The sequence below is a fragment of the Octodon degus genome, unplaced genomic scaffold, assembly GCF_000260255.1.
Source record: "Octodon degus isolate 3935 unplaced genomic scaffold, OctDeg1.0 scaffold00185, whole genome shotgun sequence".
NCBI classification, from domain to species: domain Eukaryota; kingdom Metazoa; phylum Chordata; class Mammalia; order Rodentia; family Octodontidae; genus Octodon; species Octodon degus.
The window spans coordinates 2,122,216-2,134,980 of NW_004524761.1; the positions used below are offsets into that span (position 1 = coordinate 2,122,216).

Genomic DNA, 12,765 nt, shown 5'->3' on the forward strand with positions numbered 1-12,765 from the left:
CCAATCTTTCAATTATTTTTTGTTGTTTTTCTGGTAGAGGACATGGGTAAACTGCAATGCAACTTGACTGTAAAGATACAAGAGAGAAAACCTGTAAGGAGAGGGGGAAAAAAACGCCTGAAACAAGATGATCATCTGACTGACTTAGCAAGATTCTGTTTCAAAAATAAAAAAGGTCTAGGGTATATAGCTCAGTGTGAAGTGTTGAGTCGAGTCCCTAGTACTTCAGGAATGGATGCGGAAGGAGATTGGTCTCATAAGCAGTTAAAGGAGTAGGAAATATCTTTTTGGAGTGATGGCAATGTCTCTCTTGATTGTGGTAGTAGTTACATGACTTAAATCTCATAAACTACACTCTGGTCATATTTTTTAAACTTTAATAAAATGATTATAAACATAAATCATAAATAATTAAAATTATAATTGCTAAATCATATATGACCTTGCCATTCTTTTAGAGTACAACCATAAGAAATTACCTCTTTTTCGTCATTTAAATATATTTATATTATACTATAGTTCTACAACCTGAAGAGTGATAGCTGACATGGAGTGAGAAGCTAAGAGAAATATAATCTGACATTGCTATTACAGTCCTGACAATTCGTTCATAACTCTGTTTTTCTTCCTGTAGCCCTGGAATGAGGCCAGATGTAAGCTCTCCTCCATCTAGCTCCTCAACAGCAACGGGACCACCTCCCAAACTCTGCCTGGTGTGCTCAGATGAAGCCTCGGGATGTCATTATGGGGTCTTGACATGTGGAAGCTGTAAAGTATTTTTCAAAAGAGCAGTGGAAGGTAGTGTGTGTTTTGAAGAGTTCTTTTTTCTCTATATATTTGATTCCCATTTCTCACAGTAGATTATAAAATTTCTACTTATATGCAAAACCCACTAGGGTTAGAAAATCAGTGAAGAATATGACTCCTATTCTTTGGTAGGAAGGAGATTTTTTTTAAAACACAAGTAGAGCTAAAATTAACATAAATTGATGGGAGGGAGTTTAATGAGATAACCAAAGGCAATCCTAAGACAGTGCTGTTGTGTGAAATGAATGTTGTTAAATTCAGGCAGTAACATAATACTCATTTTATTAGAACCATAGGGTTTCAGTGCCCATGTGCTAGATGATTTCAAAGCCACAAACTGTACCAGCTCATACAGCCAGTATACCAGAATGAACCAACTATGAGTGGAAACAGGAGGGTAAACAGCTCCCTCTGCTTTTTTTATCCTATTAAGTGAGGGTACCATGCTAAGTGATACAGATCCATTGGACCTGAACCCTGTCCTCTTGTAGGTCACAGCCCACCAAAATGAAAGATGAGTAACAATTACAAGTATAGAGATTATAAGAGAGGAAGAAGTGATAAATTCTGCCTGAAGTCAGGAAAGGTATTTTAAAGATAGTTATTTCCCTCCCTATCTGAATGTTCTATTAATGTAAACCTTACTCTGGTTATGGATTTAGATTGATGACAGGAACAAGAGCAGTGTCTCCCTAAAGGAATTATTCATTCCATAGCAAAGTATTATTAGAAAGGACTCTAATTTCACCAATGAATCCTCTTGGGGGAAAAAAAATGTAATTTAGTTATTTGTAAAGTAGTTTGAAAGCATGTGACCTGAATGTATTACCTAACGTTCTGATGATACTAATTTTTAAAGAAACATAATTACTCATCCACTGTATAGGGATTATTATTTGTCTACAGCTATGTTTGCATATCTTTGAGAGCTAAGTGAGTCATTTTGTCTGGATTACTTTTTAATACATTAGCGCACTATAAAATTACTCATGCTACTCCACCCAGGTGACCAGGATACAAGTTTTGTCTTAGCACCCAATTTGTCAACTAGAGTTGTGAATAAAGACCATCGGTGTAATCTCCCAAACAATGTGGGCATAACACGCCAAAAGGGGGCTTCAGGTGTTTTCCATGTTGTGAAACAGTGCTGTTGTATGTAGGAAATTTGACAACTCGCTTTTTGAATGTTAAATTTAGAGGGAATAGAGCCTTAAAAATTTTGAACATTAAATTTTTTAGCATTTATTTATTTATTGGATACAGGGTCTCAATATGCAGCTCGGACTTATAGTGATCCTCCTGTGTCAGCCTCCCAACACTGGGATTTCAGGTGTGCACCATCATGTCTGGTCTTGGTGGCTGTCTTGGCATACCCAGAACCAGGCCCAGCACAGCATGCTGTACCAGGAATCAAACTTGGGTCCTTGCACTTGCCATTCAGGCACTTAGACTGCTGAACTATCTCCCCAACCCGAAAAAATATTTTTTACATGTTCTTTTTCTAATGCCTGTAAGGATTAGCTGTTGTTGGTGAAGAAGGGCAGAACTGGTATTAGAGAGCATATGCAAACCTTACCTAAAAGCATCCAGACATAATTAAACCAGTAAACAAAGCTATCTTATCTCCCGCATGCACCACCATGGAAAGCCACATGGCCTCTGTGCTGTATTTCTGCTTTACATTAATTTCTTTATAACATGTTTCCAGGTAAAATTTTTAAATGTTCATCATTTTTGTTGGCTAGGACATATAATTAATAATAAAAGCAAAAGTGGGCCATGTTAGGTAAGTGACTCTTTTCTTTGTTTAGATTTTAATGTTCTCAAAGGCCCTTTCCAACTCTAAAATTTTTTAATCCTTTGATACTCTAACTCATAGTTGTTCTGTTTTTCCCATCTATACACAATGAAAATATGCTTTCAAGCCCAGATACATACTTTAGAGCACAAGTGTATCTGTGTAGACATGCAGGTCCTATACAGGAGACTTCTCATTTTCACCAGGCCAGGAGATCTTCTCTTAGTTTTCATCAACATTCCTTAGACATTCAATAACTAGACTAAAAAAAGACTATAAGAATATACATGTAGTCTTCCTTTTTAAAAAGTGTAATTGTTCTTAATACATTAGTGAACTCTGGGTACATTGAGACAGTAACAGTTTCACTATTTGAGATCAGAGGTAAATCGAGCATTATATTCTAACAACATGTGAAATAATGGTCTAAGATCTGCCATGAGAGTTTAGTATTAGTCACTGACAATCTTAATATTTAAGAATATTACTCTTTACCTGTCACTCATCTTACATTTAAGATGAAGGACACATATTATTTGTGTATGGCAGCATAATGTTGAAGAATAGCCATTTTCCCTTTGAGATTCCCATGGTATTTTTAAAAGTTTCTTCTTTCTTTAGTTTCATTGGTATCAGGCCAGAAGTCATAATAAAATCAAGTGATTACTTATAAAATCAAGTGATTACTTTTTGTGAGTAATGAGTCGAGGTTTGTAGGATACAATTCTGTTTCTCAGTCTGAGAGGCAGAGTGCTGAATTTCTTATTCTCTGAAAATTTAACCAAGTATTGTACTTACTGTTTGGATACTTTTATGTATATATACTGCAGTACAGGTTTATTTTAATAAACTTTTTGTAGATGAACTCTCAACTTTGTGATTAATTTCCGTTTAGGCAAGTACAGTTACCTTCCTTAATCAGTCAGTGCCTTTGAATGTCAGTTGTGTCTTATTCAAAACAAATAACATAAAACCTCTTTAAGACTTTTGAAATTTTAAGTATGTTTTATTCCATACAGGACAGCACAATTATCTTTGTGCTGGAAGAAATGATTGCATCATTGATAAAATTCGAAGAAAAAATTGCCCAGCCTGTCGCTATCGAAAATGTCTTCAAGCTGGAATGAACCTAGAAGGTAATACAGTAAACTGAAAGGACTTGTTCATCTTGGTCAAAATTGATTATTTTACTTTTTAAGACATAAGTAGATTGATGTGATAATTATATATATATATATATATATATATATATATGTTTGACTACGATAATTTTATATTATTGCCCAGTAAAATAGAACTTTTTTGTGAATATGTCATTCTGTTTAAGTTTATTCACTGGTTCTTGTTATGGACACTGAATTCAGTACAAGCAGACTACATATACACTAAGAAAGGAAATTACATAATAAACTTACACAGTTTAACGTAACTTAACTCTTAACTCCTTTTTAAGTTCTCAAAACTATTCCATGAAGTTAGAGAAGTTTCAGTACATACTCCTTTTTCTGTTTTTTATCTTTGCAAAGCAGGCTTTTTACTTAGAAATCTGTCTTCTTATAGCTATGCAAGGAAAAAGAACTATTGGAAACATTGTATGCGTCTTGCTTTTCAAGTAAAGAAGAAACTTGAAAGTAATTGTGTTAGAGTTTCATATCCCTGTTTATGTAACAAGTTGTATAATGAACACTGATCTCATCATTAAAAACTTTGCTCTGAAAAAAAACTGGAATTCCGCTGCAGTTGAAATGGCTAGTTGTATCAACGTAGCGATCTCATAACTCATGTGTTGTTTAGTGTTTGTTGTGATACTAATGCTTTCATTCAACAAGTATTCACCAGCAAGAGTTATTAGCCATAAAATGATTAGAATTTAGTGTTTTTACAGTTTACTATTTAGGTAACAAAACAACGCGGTGTACCACAGCAGGAGTAGTGCTGTAGAAACAAGCAGGAAGATCCCATGTAGTTCTGTCCTGGAAGTCAGGGAAAGCATCTAGAAAGAAGTAACATTGAATTCTAAATGTAGAAGCTAAGTAAGGATCAGATTAAAAATAACATCATAAATAGGATCAGATTTGTATTTTTAATCAGATAAGAAAAACATGGAATCCATGTGGTTTTCTTGTTAGGACAGACTAAATATAAAGAATCTAATTCTCTGTACCACACAACGAGCCCTAAGGACTAAGTTACTCGACTATAGAAAGTACATTTTCCTGTAAGTTAGAGTAAATGATAAGGACTTGCACAATTCTTCCTGTGTAATAGGAACTATTCTAATTCTAAAAACAACCCTGTGAGGTGGGAATTAATGCCATTATTTTACAAAAAATTAAGGCACAAGAAGTAACTTGTACAGAACCTAACTGTAAAATAGCAGAATCAGGATTTACATCCAGTGTGCTGATTTCAGATTGGTACTCTTTACTGCTTTATTGTATCATGCCTGGAAGATAACATGGCTGCTAAATTAGAACAGGTATATGATCCTGTTTCTCTGTTTTAAAATGCTATTTAAAACATTAACTTTCCTAAAAAAGTAGCTTTCTGACTGCCCACAGAAGTCTTTAATATGAATGACTGGCTTTGTTAACCATGATATCTGTCTTCCACAAACTCTGTATTTTATCATTCTAAGGACAGAAGATCTAAAGATTATTTTAATTTGCATTGACTTTTCCCTTTGTGAGATGCTTCATATGCTCACAGCTGAGGCAGGTGCATTTCTTTCATAAAACTTATGTCTTTTGCCCTTTGGCATATTCAGTACTGTCACTTTAAGAGAATACTGTAATTCTTATAGCAATCAATAAAATAACTTCAGGAATATGAATAAGTTTACTAAAAATGCAGAGAATCCATGCTTTAATTTGATTAGAATGTTTCATGCAAAGTCTAAAATATAAGATAACTTTATATAAATATGAAAAGGGATACTTCATTATCCTTCATAGTCATCATTATAAATTTTCCATATAAAAGGGAAATTTTTCATTGATAACTTTAAATGAGAAGTTTTTCTTTTTGTCTTCCCATTAGTATCCATCATGTACAAAGTGGGTTTTTCTCTTGCTACAACTAATGCTAATTTTAGCATATGATCTGTCACCTCATCATAAGAGTCTTTGAACAAGTATTTCATATCATTCTCATTATATATAGTACCATAATGTCAGTTAATCCTAAACTGTAATTTTTAATCTTTACAGACTCAGATTCTTCCATTGACAGAAGCCATTTACCTTATATAGCACACCTGAAAATTTTCAACATTTAGAGTAAAAATGGCACAAGTTACAAAAAATTACAATAATTTTGTTCATAGTGTTTTAGTAGTGTTATAAGACTTATTTTATATAACTGAAAGAAATAAGTTACTGGCTTACCAGGAAAAACAGTATCAAGAAAGTTTCTTAGGAATCCTTTGCTTTCAGAAGAAAACAGAATTTCTGCTCTTTCATATCACTTTATGATAATTGTTAAAATATTTCTCCTCTTTTAGTCTTAATAGTTTCAGAAGTTTAAAATACTTCTTGAAGGGCTGGCCAAATAGCTCAATAGATTAAAGCACCTGCTAGCAGGCACAGGGGCCTGGAGTTCCATCGGCTTGCTGGCCCTGCCCCTGGGACACACTGAGATGGCAATTGAGACTGGGCGTGGTGGCACCTGCCTGTAATCCCAGCTCTTGGGAGGCTGTAAACAGGAAAATCACTACGAATCTGATCTAGTCTTGAGACCCTGAACACCCTGTAGACCCTTCCCTAAAATACAAAAAATAAAATACAGTACTTCTTGAATAAATTTCAGAGGCTATTCCCATTATAATTCATTCCTTTTTTTTTTTTTTTTTAAATACCCACAGCTCGAAAAACAAAGAAAAAAATAAAAGGAATTCAGCAAGCTACTACAGGAGTCTCACAGGATACTTCAGAAAATCTTAACAAAACAGTAGTTCCTGCAACATTACCACAACTCACCCCCACTCTGGTGTCACTCTTGGAGGTCATTGAACCTGAGGTGTTATATGCAGGCTACGATGCGTCTGTTCCAGACTCGACCTGGAGGATCATGACCACTCTCAACATGTTAGGTGGGCGCCAAGTGATCGCAGCAGTGAAATGGGCAAAGGCAATACCAGGTAAGACTCAAAGGAATGACGGAGCTACGTTATGAAACTTCGGGATTTCTTTGAACCAAAACTATCTTGCTGTTTATCATCTTCATCTCACCACTCATCTTGTTCTTCTGATGGAGAAGCAGAAAGTGGGGTGACTATGGCCAGGGGGATGACTACAATAAAACTTTTACGTTGTTCTCTACTTTTCAGATTATTTCTCATAACAGTAGTTTTGTAGGTGATAAAATAATGTCAGAAGCAACTGACATCTAGGAGAATAAAATGTGGAATTATTTTTAAGAACCCACTTACATTCAGGTTGTTTGCAAAATCAGTAAACATCAACAGTGTTGACTTGTCACAATGTAGTACATGAATGTAAAATATTATCTAGTCTTTAAGGTAATTTTGAACAAATTTCCATGGAACACACCAAAAGCAACAGTGTCAGCCTGACTTTACAGATAAGAGGGAAACTGACAAGCTTGTGGTTATACAGTTAGAGGCAGAACAGGACTGAATGACCTAATTTCTCTGTCCTGTCGAGGGGGAAAGTAGCGTGAACATCAGGGAAACTTTTACATTCACTGGCGAATATAATTCCAAATCAGAACTCTTCATTTATCCTTTTACAGTTTAATTCATTTTTTGTTAAATGGACAAAAGTCACAAAATAGACAAAACTCTTTTCATACATAGAATGACAAACATTTCTGAGCTCTGGGTCTTAAAAGTGTCAGATGACAAAAGAAAACTACATTAATTTTCATCTGTTAAGAATTTTCCCACACCAGGCTAATTGATTTAACAGCTCTTTGGCAGTTCACAGAGGGATGATCTCTGGCAACTAGAATGTTTATATCTTAATTTCTCTCAATTCAGGATTCAAGAACTTACACCTGGATGATCAAATGATCCTTCTGCAGTACTCATGGATGTTTCTCATGGCATTTGCCCTGGGGTGGAGATCATACAGACAATCAAGTGGAAATTTGCTGTGTTTTGCTCCTGATTTGGTTGTTAATGAGTAAGTCATATGTGAATCATTTTGTCTATATGACAGTGTGATTAATTCTGGGTTGAATCAGCCCTCCCAGCTATCTAAGAACTGAGACAACTCAAAATAGAATTATCAATGCTTAGAACAGGTCATAGGTAATAATAGAACAAATATGCATACATACTTAAGGATTTTTTTTGTTAATAGTGGGCATCTGTAGGGTCAGTGAAGTCTGGCAAGTTACAAGGAATCTTACTGTGATGTTTCAGTTATATAAGCCTACTCCAGAAAGGAAAAGGAGCATGAGAGAACTCATGTGGCTCCAGTAGGGACAGTTACAGACGAGGATGTCTTGGTTAAGGGTTTGAGAGATATGGGCCCAGAAATAAGAAGTATCTCTCTGCATGGCAAGGTTCATTAAATATCTGTGTCTTAGAACATGAAATCAAATTACTGGATTTGTTTTGAGAGAGAACAAATCAAATCAGCTCTTTTCTTACCCTTCACACCTATGCCTCTGTGAAATATTTCAGATGTTCATTTCCATATCATATTGCAGGTGTCAACTAGTTCTCTACTGATGGTGTAGCCCTGTTGTGTTGGCTTATGCTTTCTTTCTAGAGCACAGTTCTGATCACATCAAGCATTTCTGCAGTGTACCAACATCTTCACATCTCCATCCAGTGTATGCTGCATGTGCTCTCAGCCTTTCTAGAACTTGGCCTCATTTTACTCTCCCTGTGTTCTTCACACACACACTGTTCCCATTCAGCTGAATCTTTCTGCAAACACACCCTCAGTTTATGGTGTTGTATATCTCTAGTTTTTATCACTTTACTTTCTATTACTAGTTTTTGTGCCCACACTTGCCTCCTTTTATTAGAATGTAAATAAGGAGTTTACACACACATACACACACACCCGTTGTCAAAAAAGGAAATTTGTACTGATACACAAAAAGATGAAACTTACCTTAATTGTGAGCACTGGATGCTGTTGAAAGCCACCCCTCAACCCTGCCCTCCCAGAAAAAAAGATTAATGAAATTTTAAACCACATTATAATCACAGTCGCATGTGAGACAGTGTGAGTCAACCCATCACTAGTTATTTTCAGAACTGAGTGCCCCATTAAGAATATGGACACCTGAAGTTATGTGGCACAGTGGCAAGGCGTTTGAAAGTTAACACTGATTAATGAATGTGGAATGTTTAAAGGAAAGAGAAAAGGAAATTGGCAAGCACAGCCTAAAGACATAGTATATGAAAATGTGCCAGATATTCCCTGTTGGGTGTGCCAGGTTTAAAAAATATTTATAGAAGAGCATCTATTTGAGCTCTGTGTTAAAGGGAACATCTTAATTTACAGTGCAGTAGGTTCCCATTATTTTAAGTGTTTCATTAGGGACTGGATGACACTAGTCCCACATACTTTAAAGAGGAGATTCTGAGGCAGTATGCACAAAGCCACAGGTTTCAGGGCAAGTCTATCTGAACACCTCTTTTTATATTACTACTAGATAAACTCAAAGCTAGCTATCTCTCAGGATAAATTAGAACTACATGGACCAGCCAGATAGCTCAACAAATTAAAGAGCCTGTTTAGGCAGATGCAGGGGCTGGGGTTTGATCCCTGGCCTGCAGTGCTGGGCCCGCCCTCAGGACATGCAGAGAGGGCCAGTGAGACTGGGTGTGATGGTGCATGCCTATAATCCCAGTGCTTGGGAGGCTGAAAATAGGAGGTTCACTGCAAGTCTGATCCTGTAGACTAAATACATTTTTTAAAAAAGAACTACATATAGCAGAGATTTCAGGTTTCCTTGCCACTGGACTAGCAGCATAGAAAAGTCAGTCTAAAAAAAAAAAAAAATGCCAGCTGAACTATAAGTTAAACCTGGTATTGCTTCTCCATTGGTGCTATTAATTTTTCAGCACTATATTTATTCAGGGATATATGAATACTACCAAATGCCAAGCATCATCATAGGAATTTAAAATATAATAGTGAACAAAATAGATAAGGCCCCTGCTGACCTTCTGATAGGAGGATTCAAATAAATAACCAGAATTATCTCAGAGTCATTATATAATGGTATAACTGGAGGAAGAGAGTAAAAAAGAGAATGTCTTAGATTTTAAGACTGCAAGAAAATCTAAGTTGATCATTCAGTTGTATAAAAGAACAAACTGTGTGAAAGTGTACAGCTTCCAAAGCAAAAAAAAAAAAAAAAAACACCTGAAACAAACTTGACTTGTGTGAGGAACTGAGAAAAGGCACCTGAGTATACTGTTCGACTTTTTAGAGAAGAGAAGCCAGAATAAAACAGAATTTTTTAGGCCATGAAATGAAAGTTTAGATTTTATTTTATGATCAAGAAATAGAAAAGTTAAAAGGGGAGGAACAAATATTCATTACAGTCCTAATATGTGCCTAATATAGTGCATGTCTTAAGCAAAGAAGACAAACAAGATTCCTAATCTTTATTTGCTTATATGTCATCCATAGGAGATACACAGATAAACACCAAATAAATTAAATATCTTCAGATTGATTATTTTTACTAGACAAAAGTCCATTTCAAACGAGGCAGTTAATTCTTGAAAGAGGTGTCAGACTTCAGAGTGAGAGAAAACATGAGGTATATGAAATCCATGTATGATCAGGTGGCATAATCCTTCCCTGTTCCTCCTCTTGAAGGGCAGATAGAACATGATGATTGCGAGTCTCACATGACATGTGATTAATGTCTCTGTAATCAGGATTTGCCTTGTAAGTACTGCATTCAGTCGCTCGTGTACCCTAAGGGGCCAGATGTGCAGCCTTCAGCTAATAGCTAGTGCCTTGCTTGGCCAGGCACTCCTTCATGCTCAGTGTCTATGTCAGAGCAGGAAGTCACCTGGACCACATGTTGCCAAAATAACTTTGAAATTACCACATCATAAAGGAACAAGATTGTTTAATCCAATTTTAAGTTAACTGGTAAATATATTTAGTTTATATGGAGACTCAAGACATTTTCACTCATTTCAGAATGAAACCATGCTTTCAAAAAAAAATGTTTACAGTCACTTTCTATTAAGCAAGTTGAAGTCATTTAATTGGAATTAAAACTATGAGTAAGTTTATATGAAATGACAGTTTACCCCTTTTATTTATAAAACTAAAATAATCTAATTCTAGGGTTTTATTTTTATAACACTCAAGTACAACATGTTAATGTCCCATACGTTCCTTACAGAGATGTTCTCCAGTTTATATTCATTTCATGTCCATTATTGAATATGTAAGATATTTTTAGAGATTTTATCTAGTGGTTAAAGGATTTTCTTTACTCAGTGTTCAACTCTTTAGGAAGATCAATAGCGAGAGGAAAATTAGTTTTGAAGATGGCATTCTTTACACTCTTATGTTCCTGTGCTGCCACATATGAAATAGAAAAGCCCCGTCTTTCTTTTTTCAGCCCATTGTGTTTATGTATTGCTGCAGTGTCTGTGATAGGCAGATATAGGGTGTGAGAGTACAGGGTCCAGTCTTCTGTGTAACTGTAGAACAGTCTTATAGTTGTTCTCACGTCACAGTGTGTAGAGTGTTTTCTACAGCCACTATAAATGTACTGATACTCTATTACATGGTAACTTCATTGAAGTTTTCAGTTACAGGAAGGATTCTAGCCATGGATAATAGACTACATGGGAAAAGGCTCCTTGAGACTTTTAATTGCTAGTGGAGGATTGGGAAGGTGCCTCCTTAGTGCAAGATCTTAAATTTAAAGAGCCATGGAAACTCTCCCATGATCTTTTGACCCACACAATTCATGTCTTAATTCATTCATTTTATCATAGAAAATGAACTGCATCTTCAGTAGAAATAATGACCTTTTTTATTTTTTGAAACAGGGTCTCACTATGTACTTTAGGCTGGTTCTGAACTCACTGTTTTCCAGGTTGACCTCAAATTCATACTGATCTCCTGCCTCAGCCTCATGAGTGTTGGAATTACAGGCATGTACCACAACACCAGTGAAATAACTTTTTTGCTGTTAAATTTTTTTTTTCATTTAACAAGCCATAAACTAGGCCTATTTTTTTTACTGTTAAATTCTCTTTATTTTTTCCATAATTTTATTGAGAAACAAATAGCAATGAGATAGTTTCAAATCAAATTGGTAGGACAGTTTCAATAATTAACACATTGCGTACATTCTTCCTAGTGGTTAATTGCTGTACAAGATGCGTACATGATATCCTATTTACAAACACCATTAGAACAAATCCCTCTAAGAGAATGTACAGGGGCCGGCGGTACAGCTCAGCGGACTAAGTGCTTGCACAATGAAGCGCGGGGACCAGGGTTCGATACCTGGCTCCGGGTGCCGCGCCGGCCCCGCCCTCAGGCGCGCTGAGCTGGCGATGGAGTCCGGGCGCGGTGGCGCGCGCCTGTAATCCCAGCCGTGGGGAGGCAGAAAGCAGGAGGATCGCTACAACCCACGTAGTGAGACCCTGCACAGAAAAAAAGAAAAAGAAAAAAAAAAAAAACCTGAATGGCTTTCGAGCTGTTCCTTTAAGGGGGCCTGGCCCTAGCTCAGTTCTTTAAGTGGCAGCTTCCGCAAAGCTATCAGCCTCAGGTCGCACAACACTCCAGCCAGCCAAACCACCTCTCAGGGCATTCGGAGTCAAAAAAAAAAAAATCCTTATTCCAAGAGAATGTAACTATATATCTATCCTAACCACTTTGAGTACACAGATACAAAATGGACATTCATCTGTATACCCTTTTTTTGTTAAGTTCCAAGTTATTTGAGTATTATAGGTGTGTAAACTCAGCAAAATATTTTAAGAGTCCAGTTGCCCCTAATAGTATTGGGTCTTCCGTTTGACGGGCAATGTCAGAAATTGTTGACCTGAGTCTGCTACAGCTCAACATAACAGCATGACTTTATTTCTTACATTTCGTTTTTATATTTTTCTGCTGGATGGTTAAGACCAAGGTAAAGCAGGACCTATGCAACAAGAGTTGTAGCTTTTGGGTCTGATAAGGTCAGTG

The 12,765-nt window shown here is 36.2% G+C and overlaps 1 protein-coding gene and 1 non-coding gene across 6 annotated transcripts in view; both read left to right on the forward strand.

Annotated features, from left to right (window-relative positions):
• Positions 1-12,765, forward strand: part of Nr3c1 (nuclear receptor subfamily 3 group C member 1) — a 120,729-nt gene that overhangs the window by 83,490 nt on the left and 24,474 nt on the right. For 4 of the 5 annotated variants that reach the window (XM_023704012.1, XM_023704013.1, XM_023704011.1 and 1 more), the window contains exons 3-6: positions 635-801; positions 3,625-3,741; positions 6,468-6,743; positions 7,605-7,749. In XM_023704012.1, coding sequence (XP_023559780.1) covers positions 635-801; positions 3,625-3,741; positions 6,468-6,743; positions 7,605-7,749 — 705 coding nt within the window. The remainder of the gene's footprint in view (positions 1-634; positions 802-3,624; positions 3,742-6,467; positions 6,744-7,604; positions 7,750-12,765) is intronic. The other variant, XM_012517513.2, reaches the window with a different exon arrangement.
• Positions 10,379-10,503, forward strand: LOC111813399. The gene has a single exon (XR_002818674.1). It is a non-coding gene; the product is annotated as a U8 small nucleolar RNA (small nucleolar RNA).